The sequence below is a fragment of the Oryctolagus cuniculus genome, chromosome 2, assembly GCF_964237555.1.
Source record: "Oryctolagus cuniculus chromosome 2, mOryCun1.1, whole genome shotgun sequence".
In the NCBI taxonomy this organism is placed as follows: Eukaryota; Metazoa; Chordata; class Mammalia; order Lagomorpha; family Leporidae; genus Oryctolagus; species Oryctolagus cuniculus.
In genome coordinates, this window is record NC_091433.1 from 42,689,552 (window position 1) to 42,712,878 (window position 23,327).

The following is a 23,327-nucleotide window of genomic DNA, read 5'->3' on the forward strand; positions in this document are numbered from 1 at the left end:
ACGTGACGAGTCAGCCGGGCGGCGGGCGGGGCCGGCTGGGTAAAAGGGCGCGGGGCGGACTGCGGGAGCTACGGCGGCTGCTCGGCTCCGGCTGCGGCGCGGCGGCGGCGGGCGCGAGGAGGCTGCAGGCCCGGCTCTCACGGCTGCGCTCGGTGAGTCGGCGCTGGAGGCGCGCGGGCCTGGGTGGCGGCGCCGCGGCGGCGGAAAGTGACCTTGGCCAGGCCTGGGGGCCCGGCTGGCGGAGGAGAGCCACCCTTGGGGCCGTCGCTGCGATGCCAGCTGGGGTGGCCCCGGGCCGCCTTTGCGCCATCGCTGGGCGCAGTGACCCTGGGCCTGCTCGGCTCACACCCAGGGCCCGCCCCGAGTGGGGTTGCCGGGGCGCGCCGATCAGACCCCGGCCTCGGGGCTCTTGGGGACACAGTCCCGGGCTCAGAGCACCCCGTCTGCCTGCGTGGTCGCTTTTTTCTCGTTCTGAAGAGCTTGACTGCGCACAATCTCCACACCATTCCTGGAGTCCCAGGAGTCGGGTCCCTTCGAAAACAGAAACCTGGAACTGGGTGGCTAGGGTGGAACCGGCACGAGGAGGAGTGCGATTCATAAACAGGAAGAGAAACTGAGCGGAGAGGAGAGGAGCCCGTCCCGGACTTGGGGGCCCCAGGCTGTCCCCGGGGTGCCGGGGGCAGGGCTGTGGGAGGGGAAGCAGGGTGTTTGCCTGGGACTTCACCTCTGCCCTCTGCTCCTGGCCCTGAGGAGCAGCTGGGGAGGGGGACGACGGGTGGGCAGGCAGACCGGGGGAAGTGAACTGGACCCTGCTTGTTTGCGGGTGCAGGTGTGAGGTGCAGGACTGTGGCTCTGGCATTCTTCATCCGACCTGGGAGGGACCCCATTGCCTAGTGGTGGAGCGAGTGAGGTTGCGGAATGCAGGGGACCACCTAGCACCTCGGGTCTCTTAGGAACACATCTCCGGGTGTCTCTCGCCAGAGGAGACCGGCAGAGGTGCGGCCACCGGGCCGGGGTCACTGGGAGGTAGGTGAAGAGGAGCTGGCTGAGGAGAGGCCACTCCTTCCCTGCCATCCTTTCGTTGATGGAGGACACCGCTTCCGCTTGGCTCCGGTGATGGAGACCTGGAGAAGCGCAGGGCTGCCTATGCTGCGAAGCCGTTTCAGAAAGTCGGAGGAGCCCTGCAGAACAGTGGAGAAAACCCCCGGGGGTTCTGCTGATGGCACAGGTGCAGGGCCCTCTGGGGTTGCTTCCGAGGCCCTGGCTCCCCGGGTGTCCCGAGGCTGGCTCGGGCAGCACAGCCCTGTTTCCAAGCTGCTTGGATTCGGGCGTGGGTGGGAGCCCTTTGGCTCCAGGGCGAAATTGCCCCTGTGGTGCTGACTCAGCAGCTGGGGCCGAGGTCCTTGCTTCTTTTCTTTCCCCAACTGCTGGGTCTGGGAGTTACACACATTCAGGGTAGGGTAGAAGACATTTTATTCGGCTATTGGCAGTGGATTGGAAAGTAGAGGGAGACCACTATTGCCTGATTTTCTTTTAAAATTTTATTGTACTTGAATGGCAGAGACAGAGGTTCTGTCTCTTCTTCACTCACTTCCCCCAGATGCGCGCAGCAACCCAGACTAGGCCAGGTTGAAGCTACAACCTGAAACTGAATCGGGGTCTCACTAGCCTGGCAGGACCCGAGTAGCTGAGCCTGCTGCCTCCCAGGATGCTCCCTACGAGAAAGCCGGCAGCCGTGGAGCTGGGTTTCACACCCAGGCACCCTCACGGGATGCCACGGCTTGACTGCCCACCGTGTGTGGTTTCCTTAGAGGCAGTGGCGAGTTGTGTGGAATACCCACACTGGGGAGAGAGGAGGCCGCACAGGGCTGCTGCCCGCTTGTGCTGCTCTGGCCCAAGGAAAGTATCAGAAATCCGTGAGGCTGAACTATGCGAAATGAGTGCTTTTGCCCTTCACAGAGTTGTCAGGCAGGGAGGGTGCTGAGTGTGTATGGGGGTGTATTTGCTCACTGAATATTGGGGTGCAGTCAGCAGTGCACACCTGGTCCCGCTCCAGGAACTAAGGGAGGCTGTGTGGCTGCGGATGTTTTCATTCCACCCTGGTCTGTGTGGGAGGGGCGGTGCAGGGATGGAGCATGGCCACACCTGGAACCAGACCCCCTGAAATCTCACGGGTTCAGGCCCTTGCCCCTCCCCTACAGACCTGGGGCCACCCAGTCTCAGGGTTACCTGGGACCAGGTAAGCAGCCCCCCTGTGAGGCAGCGGGTTCTTGGCGTCTGCTCCACCAGCCTCACAGCGATCAGGTAATATTTGCCAATCCATAAACTCCAGACATGTTTCACTTTACAAACAAGAAAAGCAGGGTGCCTGCAAGTGTCCCTGTGATTGGGGTCACTCAGCTGTGAAATTCCACCTGGGATTGTCTCCTGACCGTTACCAGTTTCTACCTAGGTCCACCCTGCTTAGAGGTTTTCCTCCCCTGGACAATGGACTCCTTAGACAAGCGCGATGGTCCTTTATGGGGATTAGTACTGTGTGTGTGCCAGGTGCTGGGGAGGTTGCGTGGCTTGCAGCCTTGACCGTGTTATCTGTAATGAGCAGGGCAAACCTCCTGAGGTCTGGTCAAGATAATCTCACGTTGTCGGCACGCATGGGTGGAGGAGAAAGGGACTGACAGCGCCAAGATAGTCGGCAGACCCGGCACGGGAGCACTGCAGAGCGGCAGGATGTTCTACCCTCAGCAACACAGGCCGCGACTGCTCCACGGCCCTGTGCCCTGCTGACCTGCACTTGGGCGGGATGTGCCCACACAGAGGAGTCCGGTGCCTTCCTGGCTTGCAGAAATCCTGGGAGAATGCTGCCAGTCACGGGCTGCTGCCACGCGAGGACCGGTCAGACCTCCGATGGCTGGCACCTGCTGCAGCTCTACTCAGTTAACTCTCCTTGTGTGTGTGTGGGGGGGGGGGGTGACTTTTTGTTAGTCAAGATAGCAGAATGAATAATGTTGAAGGCCTTCTCACTGGTAGGTCAGAGGCCATATCTTTTTTCATCTAATCTGGGATAGATTTGAAAATAAAATGACCCTGGGCAGCAAGTGTCACCTGCCATGTGCATGGGGAACTGTGGAGTCCCCTCCCGGTGATGCAGATGGCCCGTGGGAGCATCCCCTTCCGCCTTCTGTCAGCCCTCTCCCCAGGAGAGGAAACCAGTGCCGAGCTGGGGGGCAGGACCTCTGTGTGGCGTGCTCTCCACCTGCCAGCGGGAAGTATAATCTACGTAATCTAACCTGCAGTCGAATTAGGGCACTTTGGTGTGCTGCAAGCTGGAGAGGCCAGGAGCATTAATCTCATTTAAATCCCAAAGGATCAAAAGCTTTTATATAAAGTAGACCCAGCATCCTTCAGTATCCAGGCGCCATGCCCACTTTAGCAACGGAGATGTGCATCTCATGAAGTGAGTAACAGAGCCATAGAGCAGAGCCGGTAGACAGAAGCTTCCAGAACTTTCCAGAACATTGCCTAGATTGTCTCACTAACAATAAAGACATTTTGAACTGCTGGGAGCTTTCATGGTGTCTGTGGTTGTAGGCCTGCAGTCGTCATTTTCTTTGATGCACGACGCGCCGGGCAAGGGTTTACTGCGCTGGTGTTGGGTTGGGTTCCGAGTGTGGGCGTTGTAGTGAGACATTTTCCAGGCATGTGGGGGAGTAGCTTGAGTAGGCTGGCCCTGCTGCACCTGGTGCAAAGGAGTGGCTTATTGTGGGTAGATGGCTGACAGGTGGGCAGCAGGGCAGTGCCTGTGCGTGGCCTGAAGGGCTTGGGTGGGTGAGGAGGGGCAGGGTCGTCTAACAGCTCCTCCGGCTCCCTTGGGTCCCCCAGGGCTGGTCAGCACCTGCCAGCTGCCCACTGCCTGCCCTGAATGGCCTTTCTGGGCCACACAACCGATGGCTGCCAGGAGCCCAGCTCCAGGGGACAAGTGGGCAGCTGGTGTCTGTTCATAAAGAGATGGATGGGGCTGAGGACTGGGGTTTTTGTCCTTCAGCGTTGTCAACCAGAAGGCACTGAATACCATAAAGGGCAAAAACAGAACATGAGAGACCACATCAAGGCTGTGATTCAGACCAGACAGGCAGTGTCTTGGCCTCCGTCGATGTGTTCAGAGCACAGGTCAGTGCGCTCCCAGCTGCCGCAGGGCTGCCGTGTTCTGACCGGCTTGTGGGGGATAGCAGATCTGCACGGTCTTGTCTGTGACTGCGCTGAAGTGGTCGAAACTGGAAGAGCAGCTGCCTCTAGCGACACAGGCAAGAGGAGTTTTTATAGAAGAGAAAGAAGCTTACCGAGTTCTCAGCAAGGGCCCGGCCGTGTCCTCGCAGCCTGCCTGCCTTCCGCCATCCCTCAACCCTGAGCACTCCACTGCGCTGGGTAAGGCACCCTCCAACTGGCAGTGTCGGGAAAACACAGGCACTCGAAGTTTCTGATTCCTTCCAGCCCTCTGTGGAAGAAGTCAGCCGCGCTGTCACAGAGGGGTGATCAGGGAGGAGCAATGGACCGCATAAATACCGTGTTGCTAGACATTTGTTCGCTTTTCAAAAATGGCTTACTTATTTTCATCTACTTGAAAGTTAGAATGAGAGAGAGAGAGAGAGAAAGAGGAGATCTTCCATCCGCTGGTTCACACCACAAATGACCACAATAGCTTGGGCTGGACCAGGCCAGAGCCAGGAACCATGAGCACTGTCCAGGTGTCCCACGTGGGTGGTGGGGGCCTAGGCACTAGGGTTGTCCTCGGCCGCCTCCTGGGTTGCACTGGCAGGAAGCTGGATCTGAAGCAGAGGAGCCAGGATTCGAACCAGCACTCTGATGCGGGATACAGGCATCTTCCCCTTCCCCTTCGATGTTCATTCCATCTTTCAGGGTCCCAGGGTTCCTGTGTGTCCTAGGTGTGGCTTCAAGGCAATCTGAGGAGTGGCTTTGCTGGGACAGCAGGTGATTTGGTGGACGTCTCGCCTGGTGACATGACAGCATTCTACCCACCTTGGTGGGACTTAGAAACTACTGAGTGCTGTGTGGGTTTGGAAAAGGAAGAAGTGAGAAGAGCTCGGGTGCTTTCGCCAGAGATTAGCTTGGGGAAGGGGCAGAGCATGTCTGCCCAAGGGCCCAGCTGCCTGAGGAGCAGCAGTCACTGGTGCCCACAGCTGTTAGCCCCTGGGCCACGCCTGGAGAAAGGGGTTCTGATGACTCCCAGCTGTTCCCCATCTGCTTGGACCCCTTCCCTCCTGAAATTAGAAGTGCGGGAACGAGGAGAAGGGAGGGCAGCAAAGCTGCTGGGCTGAGCAGTTTCATTACCTTCTCACTGTACCCCTGCCAGGGGCTTTTGCCCACCTCAGTTTGTTCCCGGCTTCCACCCAGATCTGGAGGCCATTACTCCCACTTTACAGAGAAAGACTGCGGCTCAGGCAAAGTCAGCAGGTGGCAGAGCTGAGATGTAGGTTCCCATCCTCCAAGCCCAGGCCTCGCTTGTGGCCCCTAGAATCTTAACCCAGGGGCTTCGGGGAAGGAGTGGAGAGTCCCTGATGCCCTACCTGTGTGAGGGTCCCTGACACCCTACCTGTGTGAGGGTCCCTGACACCCTAGCTGTGTGTGGGCGCCACGTCGTGTCAGACATTAATGCTGGATAGCAGTCCCCAGCTGTCAGCTTGGAGTTCACGGAGAGCCCTGGTGGTGCGTAGGGAGAACAAGGTTGGCAGAGGTGGGCGGAGGATTGCAGAGCCGGAGGAAGGGAATGGAGCCCATGCAAGGCCTGCAGGCCAGGGGACTCGGCTGGGAATGGCGTGGCACTGGCCAAGGCAGGTGGGCATGCAGGAGCTAGGGACCCCTTGGGAGATAGGAGCGCCTGTGTTCTGCCAACAGAGAAACCAGAGATCTTGTTTAGAAATTTGAGTTGCCATAGGAATGAGCCGTCTTCCGCTTGGCTTGTGACTTAATGTGACAACAGATGCCATTCTCCCAGGGGCACCTGGGGACGTTCTGCTGCCATTGGACATGTGTGCAGCATCTTGTCTCACGCGAGGCTTTCCTGAGGACCCAGCCAGGTCCTGCATGTCACCCTGGACCCGTGCTGGTGAGAAGCCGAGCGGGGCAGCCCTTCTGCTCAGGCCCTGTGCTGCTGATTGTGCCTACAGCGAGTGGACTCCGCGGGGTTCCTGTACCAGCTCCTCCCATCTTGCGGAAAGGTTAAAGTGCCCCGTGTAGGTCAGAGGGTACCACTGAAAGGAAGGAAAAGAACCAGCCTGCTGCACCCTGCTGCCCAGGAGACGCATTTACCTAACAGTTCAGAGGCCGTGTGGGTGGCTGACATGTGGTCATGTGGCCATGTGACTCCCAGTCCCCTGTGAGTCATTGGAAACGGAAGTGAAGTGTATGAACAGAAAGTCACTAGGCAGGCAGTCTCAGAAGTCACTGAAAATGCATTTGGGGATCAGATGTTTATCAGTTTGGTGGCTTAGGGTCTCAGAAGCAGTGCTACCATTCTTCCTAAAAGAAACAAAACTTTAAAATTCAAGAACAAGAAGCGGCGCTGTGTCATAGCAGGTAAAGCTACCATCTACGGTGCCAGCATCCCATATGGGCACCGGTTTGAGTCCTGGCTGCTTCACTTCCAATCCAGCTCTCTGCTATGGCCTGGGAAAGCAGTAGAAGATGGCCCAAGCCTTTGGGCCCCTGCACCTGCCTGGGCAACCTGAAGAAGCTCCTGGTTCATGGCTTCAGATCAGCATAGCTTCGGCCATTGTGGCCAATTGGGGAGTGAATTAGCGGGTGGAAGACCTCTCTCTCTCTCTCTCCCTCTCTCTACCCCTTTATCTCCCCCTCTCTCTCCCCCTCTCTCCCCCCTCCCTCTCTCCCTCTCTCCCTCTGCCTCTCCTTCTTTCTCTGTGTAACTCTTACTTTAAAATAAATAAATAATTCTTTAAAAAATAAAAAAAAAGAGCAAGGGGCCAGCGTTGTGTGTTCAAGTCCCGGCTGCCCCACTTCTGATCCAGCTCCCTGCTATGGCCTGGGAAAGCAGCAGCGGACGGCTCAAGTACTTGAGTTCCTGCTGCCCATGTGGGAGACCCAGAAGAAGCTCCTGCTCCTAGCTTTGGCTGGTCCCACTCAGGTCGTTGCAGCCATTTGGGAAGTGAACCAGTAGATGGAAGATCTCTCTATCTTTCCCTCTGTCTCTGTGTAACTCTGCTTTTTGAATAAATCAGTTAATTTTAAAAAATAAAATACAAAAACAAGTGTATTTCTTAATTTAAAGTATTATTTATGTGAGAGGCAGGAAGATCTGCCATTATCCACTGGTTCACTGCCCGCATGCCTGCAGTGTCTGGAGCTGGGAGCCTGGAACTCAATCCAGGTTCCCTCTGTGTGTGGCAGGGACCTAGGGGATCGAGTCATTTCCAGTAGGAAGCTGGAGTCAGGCACAGGGGCCAGGTGTTGAACCCGGGGACCCTGATGTGAGGTGTGGGCATCTTAAGCTAAGCCGAATGTCTTCCCCTGTTTCTTTTTTAAAAAAGGAAGGATCTGTAGTGACACAAACCCCTGTAGCATCCTCACCTCTTTTGTATCCTTGCCGTGATGCCCTGGATGCCGTAACAGGAATGCAGCTCTGGGCGCGTGCTGCTTAATAGACTCGCGCATTGAGCATCTGCAACTCGCTTTCCCCCACTGACAGTCTGACTGGGGCATTTTTATTTTAGCTGTGTGGTAGGATGCAGTTCAGCTAGCACAGTTGTTCGGTGGCTACTTTGTATTCCATGTAACCACTTACCATAATTTAACTGTTGCTTCCTTATCGGCTTTTGTTTCTGGCCTTTTGCTACTACAAACAAGGACTATTTAGTAAAAATCCTGTATTTGTATCTCTGTTTGTAGGGACTACTCTACGTGTCCAATGAATTCTAAATGTCAAATTGCTATGTTCCAGGGCCTGCAGATTTAAGGATTGGGAGGCATCGCAGGCTGGCCCTGCCATGGCTGCCCTGCCCCAAGCATCTGTTATCAGTGCTGGCCTCTTTTTCCCCACAGGGAAGGGCCACACCCGCCCAGCCTTTCCCAGTCTGACATCTAATGAATATCCCCTTGACTTAATCTACGTGCCTCTGAGGCTCGGCATTGTTATATCTATGCTGCCATTTGTAGTTTTCTATAAAGTCACTGTATATCCTTTTACCATTTTTCTTTTATGCTGTTTGTATTTCTCTGATTTTTTGGGCTATATTTAAAGATTTATTTGTTTACTTTAAAGACAGAGTTACAGAGAGAGGGTGAGACACAGAGAGATCTTCCATCCTTTAGTTCATTCCCCAGATGGCTGCAATAGGGCTGGGCCAGACCGAACCCAGGACCCTGGAACTCCATTCAAGTCTCCCACATGTGTGGCAAGGGCCTAAGTACCCAGGCCATCTTCTGCTGCCTTCCAAGGCTTATTATCAGGGAGTTGGATTGGAAGTGAAGCAGGGGCCAGCACTGTGGCATAGTGGGTTAAGCCACTGCCTAAGGTGCTGGCATCCCATATGGGCACCAGTTCGAGACCCGGGTACTCCACTTCCCATCCAGCTCTCTGCTATGACCTGGGAAAGCAATGGGAGATGGCCCAAGTCCTTGGGCCCCTGCACCTGTGTGGGAGACCCAGAGGAAACTCCTGGCTCCTGGCTTTGGATTGGCACAGCTCCGGCCATTGCAGCCAGTTGAAGAGTGAACCAGCAGATGGAAGACCTCTCTCTCTCTCTCTTTCTGCCTCTTCTCCTCTCTCTGTGTAACTCTGACTTTCAAATAAATAAATTAAAAAAAAAAAAAAAAAAGTGAAGCAGCCAGCACTGGAACTGGTGCTGGTGCTTGTGTAGGGTGCCAGCATTGTAGGCAGCAGCTTTACCCACAGTGCCAGCCCCATGTTACTGTTGTTTGAGAGAGGCAAAGAGACAAAGTGACAGCTCCCATCTGCTGTTTCACTCCCCCAAATAACTAGACCAGCTGGGACGATCCAGGTGGAAGCTGGGTGCTAGGAACTCAGTCCAGGTCTCCCACAAAGGTAGCAGGGTCCGAAGTGCTTGAGCCAATCAGTGCTGCCTCCCAGGCTCTGCACGAACAGGAAGCTGCCGCCAGACTCAAACCCAGGTACTCCGATATGGAACGCGGGCATCTTAAGTTTGTCTTTATTTGATTTTTTTAAAGAAATTTTATTTTTATGTAATCAGATCTTTCTCCTTGAAGGTCATGTTTTACATCAGTCTTAGGCATTCCTCAAAATGATACAATTTTGAAAGATCATGGGTTTTCTTCATAAGACTTTCCTATTTTTTTATTTGTGAGTTTTGTCTCACTGAGGCACTTTCTGTGTGGTAGGAGTCAAGTGCAAAAATTCAGCCTTTTTTTCCCCAAATGGACAGCAGATGTGCAAGCAGTACCTGCTGCGGCATCGCCTGTCGCCTCCTCGGGGGCCTTGCCCAGCTGCCCTGGGCGCCCCCGTGTGGGGCGTGCTTCTGAGTGCCCCATTGATGAGCTGCTCCGGTGCTGCGTGAGGCAGTTTGCTGCCCTGGAGGACCAGGCTCCCGTCAGAGTCATCTTGCTGTCCTCACACATTTGTTCTTCCGGATGACTTGTGAACTAAGCAACAATGAAGTTCAGATTTTCCCTGAAACAGACCTCACCAGGCAAGGCGGAGTGTCAAGTGCCAGCTCCTACATCAGGCCGGGAACAGGTGCCCACAGGGCCCCAGGTGCCGGTGCCCAGGGAACACTTCTTGCTTTTGTTCGACTTGCATAAGAGGGTGACTCATGGGTCGGCTGGAACTCGTTGGTCTCTTAACCAAGGAGCGAGTCCAAGGGCAAAGGCCGAGGCAGTGATGTGATGACGTCTCAGAAGCCTCATCTCAAGCCGGAAGCGGAGCCCTTGGCTGACCGGAAAAGCCAGAGCAGATCCCAGAAGGCTGGTGCCACCCGCCAGACCTGCTCTGTGCCCCAGTCGGCACGAGGGCCGGCACTCCGGGGCCTGTGCGCGTTTTGTCGAGAACGGTGCACGCGTCTTACTTTCTCTCAGATTTCTCCTCCCCTAGGTCATGATCACACAGTTTCAGATCTCTCACTGGGGAAAAGTCTCAACCTTTGTTCTGCAGATCTGAAAATAGAGCAGGCCCTGGACTCAGTGTAGCTGCAGCACAGCCCAGGGCTTTCCCGCTCCTGGCTCCGGCACACCCGGCACAGACAGGGCTTTGCACGTGGCTCTGTGCACCAGGCACAGTTAGGGACTTTGCGTGGCCATGAGGCTGGGAGCCCATGGACATCCCTGGTCCTTGAGGGTTCTCTGCTCTTCAGTCACCTAGGGGGGAACGGGCAGGGGCGGGGCCAGGACAGGTGTGCGCCAAGACTGCGCCCTATGATCAGAGCAAGGGAGCCCAGTGGGGGAGAAGCAGCCTGATGTTTGCTGTTCCATCTTTGGCAGGTGCATCAAGGATCTGTCTTCCAGAATGTGGCGACTCCTATCCCCTCTCTGCTGCCTGCTGGCACTGACCAGTGCCTGGAGCGACTCCCATCTGCACCCGCTGTCGGATGAGCTGGTCAACTTCATCAACAAGCAGAACACGACGTGGCAGGTGGGCCGGGGGCTGCTCCCAGCCTGGGTCCGCTCCGCGGGTTTATCTGCACACGGATCCCCAGGAAAGAGACGCCTGCTGTGGCCACAGGACTATGTCCTGGGCAGTTGAAGCTCGGGACCGGGCCCTTGACCTCCCATCCTGAGCACTGTGTGTTGGGGGGCGTGTGTGTGTGCGTGTGCACGTGTGGGAGTAAGCAAGCCTCAGGAGTGTCCACAGCCAGGGAGGTCCCGTGCTGCTTCATCGGTACCAGCCCCTGTGTTCGGGGTTGGGAGGTTCTGTCTTCTTGCCAGCAAATGGTGGCGATGAGAGGTCCGAGGGTCACTCCAGCCATCCCCCAGCTGTGCAGGACCCCTGGCCTTCCCACGCCGGCTTTCAGAGGAGGCAGCACCCATCTGCTGCTGGGTGACTGAGAGGGTGGCTCTCTTCCAGGCCGGGCACAACTTCTTCAACGTGGAGGTGAGCTACCTCAAGAAGCTGTGCGGCACCTTCCTGGGAGGGCCCAAGCTGCCCCGCAGGTGAGTGCCCTGGGAGAGCCCCGGGGAGGGAAGCAGGAGAGGGAGAAGGCCCCCAGGCCTCGATGGCCCCCAGGGCTGCAGAGGCCATGTGAAGTAAGGGCTGCCCTGGGAAGCTGGATTGGCCCAGAGCAGAGCCCGGGGGGGGGGGGGGGGGGGCAGGTGTGACAGGGAGGTCCAGGTCTGCTGGAACTCAACCTTGGAAAATTTAAGGCGAAACCTAAGAAAAGCTACGTGATCTCCCGTTAATGCTTTTTTTCTAGCAAACTGCAGTGCACATTTTCACACAGATGCTACTCTTGAACAAGCATCAGGCGTCTCCCCAAGGCCGGGGTAGTTGAGTGAGGGGAGACCACACCGTCATCTGATGGTGGTACTTATGGTGATATATCAGGGACCTGGGCAGCTGTTTATGCCTGGGAGCAGGGGAAACAGGAAACCCTGTGTCTGAGACCCTTGAAACTCCCAGGTAGTAAGTCTAGAAGGAAGCAGACAATGCAGAGAGAGAGGTCTTCCATCCGCTGGTTCATTCCCCAGTTGGCCTCAATGGCCAGAGCTGCACTGATCCGAAGCCAGGAGCCAGGAGCCAGGAGCTTCTTCTGGGTCTCCCTCATGGGTGCCGGGGCCCAAGGACTTGGGCCATCCTCCACTGTTTCCCCAGGCCATAGCAGAGAGCTGGATCAGAAGAGGAGCAGCTGGGACTAGAACCGGCGTCCATATGGGATGCCTGCGCTTCAGGCCAGGGCTTTAACCTGCTGCGCCACAACGCCGGCCCCAGCCAGCTGCTCTTAAGCCAGGCAGCCTCTGCAGGGAGGCAGGGCACGAGCTATGAGATGAGGGCTTCTGATAAAGACCTTTCCTTCCCCAGAGTTGAGTTCGCTGATGACATAAAACTGCCTGAGAGCTTCGACGCGCGGGAACAGTGGCCGAACTGTCCAACCATCAAGGAGATCAGAGACCAGGGGTCCTGCGGCTCTTGCTGGGTAAGCCCCTGATGCCTGGGGCGGGCGTCGGGCACAGGGGGCGGGGTCAGTGATCCCGGGGTTAGGATCAGACCAGCCTGTGACAAGGCCAGCATGTAAGCTTTCAGCATCTCCGTTTCCATCCATTAAAAAAAATCATCAGGTGCCTCTGGTTGGTTGTGAGTTCTCGCCAGGATTAGGTGGTACGACGGATGGGCGAAGCATGCTGCACACCAGCAGTCCCGAGCGCCTGGGTTGTGTAGCTGGTTTCCTTGCTGTCACACGCTGGCTGGCCTGTCAGCAAGTACCAGTGCCTCTGACCGCTGCTCCGCTCCGTGAAAGTGCCCCATCTGTGCAACGCGCTATCTTGATTTTGTTTAATTGTGGCACGGGGTGGCCAAATGTAGCCATCAGAACCATTTGTTAAATGCACAGTCCGGTGGCCTTAAGTGCCTTTCCAGTGTTTTTTTTTTCTTTTTTTTTTTTTTAAGATTTATTTATTTATTTGAAAGGCAGAGTTACACAGAGGCAGTGGCAGAGACACAGAGAGAGAGAGGTCTTCCATCTGCTGGTTCACTCCCCAAATATGGCTGCAATGGCTAGAGATGGGCTGATCCAAAGCCAGGAGCCAGGAGCTTCTTCCGGGTCTCCCATGCAAGTGAAGGGGCCCAAGGACCTGGACCATCTTCCACTGTTTTCCCAGACTATTAGCAGAGAGCTGGATTGGAAGTGGGGCAGCCGGGACTCAAATCGGCACCCATATGGGATGCCGGCACTGCGGACGGCGGCTTTACCTGCTGCACCACAGCGCTGGCCCCAGCCTGCCCAGTGTTGAGTAACCATCTCCATGCCCAGCGACCCCTGCTCCCCAGGTCCCGGCAGGCCCCACTGTGGTTCCTGTTTCTGTGAGTTTGACAATGCCAGGGCTTCCTCTAAGTGAAAGCACATGGTGCTGGCCTTCTGCGTGAGCTGTGTTTTACGTTGGACACACAAGCTACTGTCTCGGAAACGAATGGAATTCCCTAGCGGAGGTTTAAGGTGGTCTCCTACGGTACAGCTGAGTCGGAGCCCACCTGCTCATCGGCAGATATACCAAGAGATGGGCCCCCCAAGAAGGTCTGCAGCCCCCCCAGGTGACAGCTGGAGCTGGCCACCGGCCAGGGAGGCGGCCTCCTCAGCCCATGGCGCTTGTTCCTACAGGCTTTCGGGGCCGTGGAAGCCATCTCCGACCGGATCTGCATCCACACCAACGGGCACGTGAATGTGGAGGTGTCGGCGGAGGACATGCTCACCTGCTGCGGCGGCCAGTGTGGAGACGGGTGAGTCCGCGGCGGGGCGCATAGGGTGCCTGGTGCAGGGAAGCGGTGCTCCGTCGAGTCAGAAGGCATGGGAGAGCCGGCAGGGCTCCCAGAGTCCTAGCGAAACTGGGTCTCATAACCTCGCTGAAGGCTCTGGGCCCGGTGCCCCTGTCTCCTGGCCGTGCTCTGGGGAGCAGCTAGAACTTCTCACAGTGGCTCTGACTAGAGCTGCACACGCGCGTGTTTCCTTTTCAGCTGTAATGGCGGCTACCCCTCTGGAGCTTGGAACTTCTGGACCAAAAAAGGCCTCGTGTCCGGGGGCCTCTATGACTCCCACGTAGGTGAGTGTGTGCCCTTAGCCCAGATATGCGGCTGGATTTTATAGGCTGAGTCCTGATGGCTCCATCCTCCTTTGTAACGCGAAGGTCCACAGCACAGGGCACAGGGCTGGGCTGAGAGGTGGGGTGGACACAAGCCAGTCACCCGGCCGGCAGCGCCAGCACTGTCAGCTGCAGGCGGAAGGCAGCCCTGGCCTGCAGGGTCTCCCAGTGGGGGCTGGAGACCAACTGCCCCTCTTGCTCCTTGGTTGCCTTAGGCTGCAAACCCTACTCCATCCCTCCGTGCGAGCACCACGTCAACGGCTCCCGGCCCGCGTGCACGGGGGAGGGAGACACGCCCAGGTGCAGCAAGACCTGCGAGCCCGGCTACAGCCCGTCCTACAAGGAGGACAAGCACTATGGTAAGTGGGCTGGGGGTGTCTGCCGGCACTCCCTGGAGCCACGGTGGGGACAGGCCAGCCACACTGGATCCTGGAGTCGGGGACACCGGGGCAGGCCAAGGAACGGCAGTGAGGCCTGCCCTGCCTCAGGCCACGGTACACTTGCCTTGTCTGCCGTTCCCCACTGCATTCCTGCAAGCCGGAAGGGATGGCGGAGCCGTCCGTCCGAGGGGCTCCCTCGGGCCTCCTGCAGGCCCTTTCTCTGGGCGCCCCCGAGGCTCGCGCTCCCCTGGCGCCACAGTGTCCCCCACGGGCAGCACCATCACCCTGCCCGGTTGCCTCCCCAGGCTACAGTTCCTACAGCGTCTCCAGTGACGAGAATGAGATCAAGGCAGAGATCTACAAAAACGGCCCGGTGGAGGGCGCCTTCACCGTGTACTCCGACTTCCTGATGTACAAGTCAGGTGCGTGCCCCCGGCAGAGGGCTACTGCAGGGGCGGCGCCGCACACGGGCTGGGGCTCTGGGCTCGGGGCTCCTGGCTCCTGGCTCCTTGGAGGATCATGCAGGCCTCCCCTCACCCAGCTCTCCGTGCCTGTGTCTCCCTGGCTCCTCAAAGTCTCCCCAGGGTTGTTTCTGATTGGCTCTCTCCTTCCCGTCCCTGGGGCCCGGCTCTCCTGAGAAGCCTTCACCCTCCCGTCCCGTCCTCCCGCCTGCCCTAGCCTCTGCGCTTTGTCGGGCCCCTCGCCTGATGCCCCGCTGCTGTGGGCAGAACTTTCTTCCAGAGCCCTTCCTCCCTGGATCTTCACTATGCGCAGTTAAATCGGGAACGAAGCCCTCGGTTCTCATGGAAACCAGGACTGGACAAAGTTAAAAAAAGAAAAAAAACTGCTGTAAAGATGCAACTCTGAATGCCATCCCCACTCCTGTTTTTTTGTTTTTTTAATTTGTTTGAAAGTCAGAGTTACAGAGATCCGCCAGCAGCTGGTTCACTCCCCAAATGGCTGCAACGGCCAGGGCCAAAGCCAGGAGCCAGGATCTTCTGGGTCTCCCATGTGGGTGCAGGGCCCCAAGGACTTGGGCCATCTTCCACTGCTTACCCAGGCCATAGCAGAGAGGTGGATCAGAAGTGGAGCACCCGGACTCCAACTAGTGCCCATATGGGATGCCGGCACTGCTGGCGGAAGCTTAATCTGCTATGCCACAGCGCCGGCCCCAGAGATGTATCTGAATAATGTCCCTGGTATCATGGGAGCGTCTGGAAGCTCCTGGTGGGAGGAGCACCCAGGGGCCGGTGCCTCCCTCGCAGGGCCCTCTTGATCCATCTGGAGCCTGTGTCTCCCGGGGCTGCTGTGGGAGGTAGAATGGCGTGTGGGTGTGACCGGGCCGGTTGCCTTCCCCAGGAGTGTACCAGCACACAACTGGCGACATCATGGGAGGCCACGCCATCCGCATCCTGGGCTGGGGCGAGGAGAACGGCGTCCCCTACTGGCTGGTGGCCAACTCGTGGAACACCGACTGGGGTGACAAGGGTGAGTGGCAGTCCCCTTCCTTCCAAAAGTGGGGAGCCGGGGGCCAGGACAGAGTGGCCATCCGGGGCTCTGGGATCCACCAGCCACACAGCTCCCAACCCTGAGCCCCTGAACCCCAAGCTTTGCCTGAGCCAGGTTTCCCCAGGCCACCCTGAGGCCTTGCTTTTCGGGGAGTGTGGCCACCACAGCTCCTTCTGTGACATCCTGCTTTGGGCTGGCTTGGCAACCTGCTCCTGGGTCTTTTAGAGGGTGGGTCTCCTTGCTTCGATGACAGTCCAAACCAAGGCCCACTGTGAAAGCACCTTTTCTTTCCCAGGCTTCTTTAAAATCCTCAGAGGACAGGATCACTGTGGAATCGAATCCGAAATTGTGGCTGGAATCCCGCGCACTGACCAGTACTGGCGACAGATCTAACCCGCTGTGGGCTGGCCCCCTCCCCCGCCGTGGGGGAAGCGCCCCTAAATGTATCGGATTGGGCTGGGGAGGAGATGAGATGGGGTTGGGGTAGGTAGGAATGGCTTTCCACACAAGATGATACGGGAGGTTTTAGACAGGGCCTGAAGGACTGGACTGGGCCACGCTTGCGTCCGCCCCAGAGCTGTCTTCCAAGGAGACGCATCCATGGCTGCCCCCTCCAAGCCTGCTCAGTGGACGCTGGTCAGGAGGCAACGGGCCGCGCCGGCCACTTCTGTGAGCGCAGGAGGCTCCTCCTCCACTAGGCACCTGCTGCTCCCGCCCCAGCTGCAACCACCGCACCCCTTCTCTCTCCGGAACCTCCAAGAGCAGGACAGACCTGTCGGTGTGGGCGGCAGGCGTTCCGAGGCATTGGCGAGTGGCGTTCCTGCTGACGCCGCCAGCAAGTCGCCTTCTAGACCTGCACCAGGTTCCGAGGAGAGATGGCGGCAACTCTCCGGAAGACGCCACCTCCCCCCAGGGCCCCTGCACCTGCCAAGCTTCGCAGTGTCGCAAACCCTCTCCGGTCTTGTCCTCGGCATGGTTCCTTTCTAATAGAAGTTGTATTTTTTTGCATCCTTGAGCTGATCACGTGACCGAACAGGTCTAATAGTTGGAAGAGCGGCACTCCCTTTCCAGATTGTCTCCCAATGGCACGACGTGAAACAAAACCTGGTGGTCTGGATTTGCTGACTGTCTCCTGACATGGCACCTGGCAGGACTAGTGTGGGAGAAACCAGCTTTTACTGTTTTCTAAAAATCACTGCTTCACCCTGTCCATTTAATGAGGAATGACTGTGCCAATAAAAGGTTTCTCCTTCTACCCGAGGTCTGTGCTCTGCTGGCGTCTCCAAGCCCTTGCTCACTGCCTGCAGCCTGGTGGCTGCTGTCTCTGCCGCCGCACCCCGCCCCTGCAAGAATCTCTGTGTGTGTGTGTGGAACTGCATGCCCCTGCAGCTGCAGTTTCAATTTCTCATTGCCCCAACCCTGTTTCCAGTCCATGGCATCATTCTCCTTACAGCTCCCTGCCGTCCCCGTAATCCTTCCCTGTAGATCGCTCCCTCTGAATACGCCCCAGCCTTGGCCAACGTGCTCCTGCTTAGAGAATTAAGGTCGTGGTTGTAGTGCATTTTTTTATTAAGCACAAACCTTGTACCTGGCAAGATGCAGGCATGGCACATCGCCCATGGTGAAGACAGGGACCCTACCAGAGGGTGCCATTTCCGTGGGAGTGCTCAGTGTAGGGGGTTTTGAGAGTTCCCTGTGTCCCTGGCTGACGCTGCTGGGGGAGGACTTCGCCATTGTAATGCCCTGGTTAAGAATCACATCTCAGGGCCGGCGCTGCGGCTCACTAGGCTAATCCTCCGCCTTGTGGCGCCGGCACACCGGGTTCTAGTCCTGGTCGGGGCATCGGATTCTGTCCCTGTTGTCCCTCTTCCAGGCCAGCTCTCTGCTGTGGCCAGGGAAGGTAGTGGAGGATGGCCCAAGTGCTTGGGCCCTGCACCCCATGGGAGACCAGGATAACTACCTGGCTCCTGCTACTGGATCAGTGTGGTGCGCCGGCCACAGCGGCCATTGGAGGGTGAACCAACGGCAAAGGAAGACCTTTCTCTCTGTCTCTCTCTCTCACTGTCCACTCTGCCTGTCAAAAAAAAGAAAAAAAAAGAATCACATCTTGGTGCCCAGGTTCCTGAGGAAGCCAGGAGAATCCACACTCAACCCACGGATCAGTTGAGATACCTCATTTCTTTCCCTTCGCCAACTGAGAATGTCAGTGGGGATAGCTCCTTCCAGAAGCACGGGGAGCCTGGCGTCCGGCATCACTCGGGAGTTGATCAGAAGCCGTATCAGATAAGCTCCAAAAACCTGAACACTGCAGGAAAAGTGGGACACTCGGATGATGAACAGTGGTGACCTGAGGCACAAGGCGATCACTTTATCCTTAGAATTCCAAATAAATTCATAGCTCGTAATTCTTAGTGCTACCTGTGCCCAAACTAAGTTTAATTCCAGTCCCATATTTCTTTCCCTGCCTCCCTCACGCACCCCCTTGCAGCTGTGGAGTCAGTGAAGCGTGGGGCACCTTCACACGTGGCTGCGCAGCTTCTGGGAGAGAAGCCTGCCTTGCCACCTTCCTGATTGGGGGAGATGCACCACAGGTGAATCATCCGTCAGTTTGGGACTTTTCTTGGATGCCTGTCCACAGGTGACAGATGGAGGTCACATTGCCTTTGCAGCCCTAGCAAAGGACATTGTTTGAGGCCGTAACAATTTAGAAGTTTGGGCAAAATAGTTCAGCCTTTTCCACTCTGAAAGCCTCATAAGCCTTGTTACTCTAAGTGGTCTGCAGCCAGCAGCATGGCCATCACCCCAGGGCCTCCCGGAAACGCACTCAGGATGCCGGGGGTGGGGGGGCTGGGGGGAGCCATTTGTGTTTTAAAAGACCTCTGGTGGTTTCTGGAAGCAGTCGTCCTCAAACCAGCCCCACCAGCAGCAGCTGCTGCAGGGTTGGGAAATCTCTGGTCCTTGCAACCGGGCAATTCTGATGGTTTTAAAGCTCTCAGCCTTACAGCTCTGCTCCTAAAGGTGCCAAGAACTCAGGACGCTTGTTACTTAGCAGATACCTGCTGTCCCTCCGCTCCACACAGCCAGGCCCCAGGATGGAGCTCAGCAGCTGGTGGAATGGGGCCTCTCCGGGATGGCCCTGGCACCAGAGGCAGAAGCATGTGCGTGTCCGGATTGGACTTGCACAAGTCCCCCGGGTTGAGAACAGGTTCTTGCTCCCAACTGTTCTATTTTAAAGGCCTAGACTCGGATGGGTCAGATGCTCACTCTAAGCAGGAACCAAACAGATGGCATACCAGGAAGGCTATAAATTGAGCTGGGGAGTGGAAGGTGGGTTTGCCAGACTTAGCAAGTAAAAATACAAGATGTGCAATTAAATTTGAATTTCAGATACATACTTTTTAGCATAAATGTTCCATGCCATATTGGGGCTATAATTATACTAAGACCCTTTAATCTGAAATTCAAGTTTAATTGGGCTTATTGCACTTTGCAACCTTAGAGAAGATACCTAGGAAGACAATGTTGTTAGTATTTTATCACCATAATGAAATAGCTAAGGCAGCTAACCTGTAAGCCAACATTGCAGCTCACAGTCGCATTGGGCAGCCTCCATTGTTGGTTTAGCCTGATGATGGCATTCTTGCTGGCAGAGTGATCAAGTGGCAGAGAGCACCACATGATAAAAGCCACCAGGACTTGACCATGGGCCCCATCCTAATGACCTAACCAGTCACCTTCCAAAGCCCTACCTCCAAATGCCATAATTGGGTTGAGTTTCCACTCTCCTAGTGCCATAGCATAAGACTTTGGGGAGCAAACCCCTAAATCCTGAGGGACAGTGTTCAGACAGGCAAGCCTTTCAAAGAACTGCCGTATGGGTAACTGCTAAGGCCTTTGTATGAGGCAGTGCTGGACAGAATTCCATAGCTTCAGGTTCCAGCTGTTTCTACTGGTAGTCTCGTGTCTTATGAGGACTTGAGAACAAAGTCTTAGATCTTGACACGAACTGTAACAACCTTTGAAATCGCAAACCAGGCTGAAGCCAGGAGCCAGGAACTCAATCTGGTTCTCCAACATGGGTGGCAGGGACCCTACTATTTGAACCATCGTATCTGCTGCCTCTCCGGGTGTGCATTAGCAGGAAGCAGGAGGTGGAAATGGAGCGGGACCTGAAGCAGGCACTCCAACATGAGTTCCCCAACTTCGGAGCCAAACGCTGCTCCCTCAAGCCCAGTTTTGGTGACTGAGTTGGCTTGTAAGCCAGCTGTATCTAGGTGGCATGTCACCAGCCTGGCTTCAGCATGGTGTCAAGTGTGTCCAGGGCTGACCCTCCGAAGAATAAACGAACGGAAATCTTCACAGACCCAAGCTCCAGCGGTCACAGAAAGAAAATCTGTAAATCAGTGTTTCGTGTAGAACCACGTATACACCAGCGTCACCACTGGGAAGGAACCCTTGAACGTAGTGACCAAGTCACCATACACAGTGGACTCAGCAGAGACCATCCACATACATACGGTAACGGTTACTGTGCCCCGCAAAGCTGCCACATGCTGGGGAACCTTCCAGAGGTGAGGCCTAGGTAATCAGCTCTTGCCCTCAGGGAGGACTTGCTGACCTCCTGGAGTGGGCTGATTCTCCAGGGAGCTGTTAGAGAACGTGGAAGCCTGGTCCCTGGCTCCCTTCTTCTGTGTTCCCATCTCACCGTGGGATCCATTCCACTGAGCTCCCACCATGGTGATGCTGGATTCTGGGGCACCCACCGATGGGACCAGCCCATCTCGGACCTGGAGCCTCCAAACCTGCAAGCTTCATCCACCTCTTCTACCTAAAGTGCTCAGCCCCAGGTACCAACAGACCGACACACACATCTAGAGCATTTTAATGCTCTGACACGGATATTCAACCTGAGGGGCTTTCTCAAACACACCCTTAGCAGGAGGCCATGTGCTGTCTCTTGCTCCTCCTGAGAACAGAGCACAAATCCCAGCTGTGCTGGCACGAGGAGGAGGTGAGGCAGGAGGCACTAGGCTAAGGAGGACCAGGCTAAGCATGATGGCTTTTTGCCAATCGCCTGGGAAGAACCTCTGGCCTCGCTTCAGACTCCAGTACGTTAGCTGGGAATACTCACAAAGCAAAACTTCGGACGGCTGCTAAGGTGCAGAGAGCCCGGCTACAGCAGTGAGGCGCCGCCACCACCTGCTGCTGCCAGCAGCCCTGCCCCCTCTGGTCCTGGCGTCACCTGGGAGCAGATGGCTCCTCCTCCTCCTCCTCACTAATCCATTCTCGGGCTCCAGCTTTCCCACTCACGCAGGCCTTCAAGTGAACTGACTTGACAAATGCAGAACAAGGAAATTCTTTATTACAAAATCTTCCTCCCCAAGACGCCAGCCTCGCTGGAGGCCACACCTCTACAATGAGGCCAAAGGCATCCCTGCCGATTCTCCCTGAAGCCCAACTCCCCTTAAATCAGAAAACAGTACCAGGACATCCAGATTTTTATTCCCAGCCTTCGTATGCAGAAGACAAGTCTGCCTTCTAAGGAAGCACAGAAGCATCACCCCGAACTACCAACATTCAGGTCTACCACATTCAAACAAGGAAATGCAACGAAGCGATGAGAGAAACAGGAATGGACAGAGAGAGTCCACTTCATTTTCAACTACGATAGCTACTCGAAGGTTGCTTCAATTCAGTACGTCGAATCCTCAACACAGCCCGATGCACTCTGCACCAATCTCGTGCCCGTGCAGCTGCTTCGCCTCGGTGGCAGCCATAAGGCCAGGCTCGCGTCGGGGAGCCGCTGGGGCCAGGCGGCCTTCCTTTTGTGTGTAACTTCTCAACTGCACCTCACGGCTTCTAGAGGTTCAGGCACCCTGAGCTCCTTCAGGGATGAAAGTAGGAGGAAAAAAAGTAACAGAAAAGCCGACATCATCCTCCCAGGTGAGGCCATTTCGTGGTGAACTGCAGCTTCTGTACACATTCCAATCAGTGTTCTCCGGTCTGGACATAGTCCTCCGTGACCTGGGACAGCGTGCTCAGGTACTGCCAGCTCAGGGCAGCCAAGAGCATTACGAAGGACAGGTAGAAGGGGGAGTAGTGGCTGCGGGAGATGAGCTGGCAGTTGGGCAGGTTCTGCGTCCTGATGGTGGAGATGATCTGCCTGGTTTTCCCGGAGGATGGGTCTGAGCTGGGGATTCTGTGATAAATCTGTCAGAGGAGAGGAAGACACAGTCAGCGCTCTGCGCGGAGCACCGGGTCCTCTGCAAACATTCTCCGCGTTATTTCACCACTGAGGCCCCGACAGGGCGGGGGCCCACCCGGACCGCCGTGCCAGCAAGCAGAGACCCCCGGAGCAGCAGCTGTGCCACGCTGCTCTTCTTTCCGACCCCTCCCCCCAGTGCCAGGCACACAGTAGATGCTCAATAAATGGTGAGCTGAGCAGAGGAAAGACAGGGTGAGAGCAGCTCAGGAAAACCAGATCAGCGTGTGCTGAGGGCCAGATGCAGGGGCAGGAGTGCGCCCTGTGCCTTCACACGTGCGCAGAGCCCGTCTCCCCCCGATCCTTACGCTTACTGACAAAGGTGGGCCCTTCCTGCTGCCTCTCGGCTGGGCCACCTGTTAGCTTGACCCAAATCCACTCATCCGTCTTCACAGTCACAGACACCTAAAAGCCCTGCCCGACAACTCAGTGGCTCCCTCTTGCCCAAGTGCCTTCATGTGGGATCCCAGGCTGCCGGGGACGCAGGCTGCTGGGCGCCCACTGACCAATCCACCCGCGGCGCCAGTGGTGGCCCTGCCTGTGCAAGGCTCTGTGAACTCTGTTCCTCTCTTCCCTCACACCACTCCCTCTCTGGGCAGCTCCTCCCAACCCCTTCTTCACCTGGCCAGCACTGACCTATTCCCCAGCTCTCAGCAGAGGGCCAAGAGCGCCTCTCCTGGACAGACCAACCTCTCACAGAGACAACTGCTGTGTCTGCGCCCCCAGCTGCACTGCCCTGTTTTGTTCCCCCTTTTGAGCTCCAGTCTAGCACTATGTCTAGCACACAGCAGGCACTCCATAAATGCTCACTGGGTTGAACCAGCCAGCTCAAGGATTGCTGGTGCCAAGTAACAACAATCAGAGCCAGGACTGAGGCGAACAGACTGGACAGGTCATTGTAAAATAGTTTTTAACCCCTAATTTTCATTATACAAAGTATTCCACCACCACCCCACAACAGGCATAGCTTAATCCTTGTTACTCTCTTCCCTAAAGAATACGCCAGAGGAACATGCTAATGGTGTCTAATATCTAGTATTACACTATAAAGGACAGCAATAGAGAAAAGCAGTGGGGATAAACCACCATTTCTAATTTCTTTCAAAAACTTCTGTGTGTAATAACGGTGATAGAAAAATAAAGTAAAAAGTAAAAATCCCCTCACAATACTCCTCCTTGGCCACAGGCTGGTGCAGTCAGTCTAAGGTCTCTTATGATGCCCATAGCATCATCTTCTAGTTCCAAAAACACGATTCTCCTTTGGCCTGCCTATTCCTTGCTTCACTGGTGGTCTCTGACCCAGGACCTGGGTAGCTCTGAACAATCAACTCAGCTTCTGTACACGTATTTGTTTCCTAGTAAGGACACTGACTCCTGGGAGCTGTTGG

General features: G+C 56.1%; 2 protein-coding genes across 3 annotated transcripts in view; one reads left to right on the top strand and one right to left on the bottom strand.

Moving 5' to 3' along the window:
• Positions 1–10: 10 nt before the first annotated feature.
• CTSB (cathepsin B) lies at positions 11–16,932 on the top strand. Its single transcript, XM_002709436.5, has 10 exons — positions 11–152; positions 10,483–10,633; positions 11,066–11,151; positions 12,017–12,131; positions 13,311–13,429; positions 13,664–13,749; positions 14,004–14,147; positions 14,474–14,590; positions 15,528–15,656; positions 15,973–16,932. The coding sequence occupies exons 2-10, from the start codon at positions 10,508–10,510 to the stop codon at positions 16,068–16,070; spliced, it is 1,020 nt and encodes a 339-aa protein (XP_002709482.1). The 5' UTR covers positions 11–152; positions 10,483–10,507; the 3' UTR covers positions 16,071–16,932.
• A 4,085-nt stretch (positions 16,933–21,017) lies between these two features.
• The window catches only part of FDFT1 (farnesyl-diphosphate farnesyltransferase 1), a 28,355-nt gene continuing 26,045 nt past the window's right edge, over positions 21,018–23,327 (bottom strand). For both annotated transcript variants that reach the window (XM_002709437.5, XM_008248858.4), the window contains one exon: positions 21,018–21,887. In XM_002709437.5, coding sequence (XP_002709483.1) covers positions 21,666–21,887 — 222 coding nt within the window. In that variant the 3' untranslated portion in view covers positions 21,018–21,665. The remainder of the gene's footprint in view (positions 21,888–23,327) is intronic.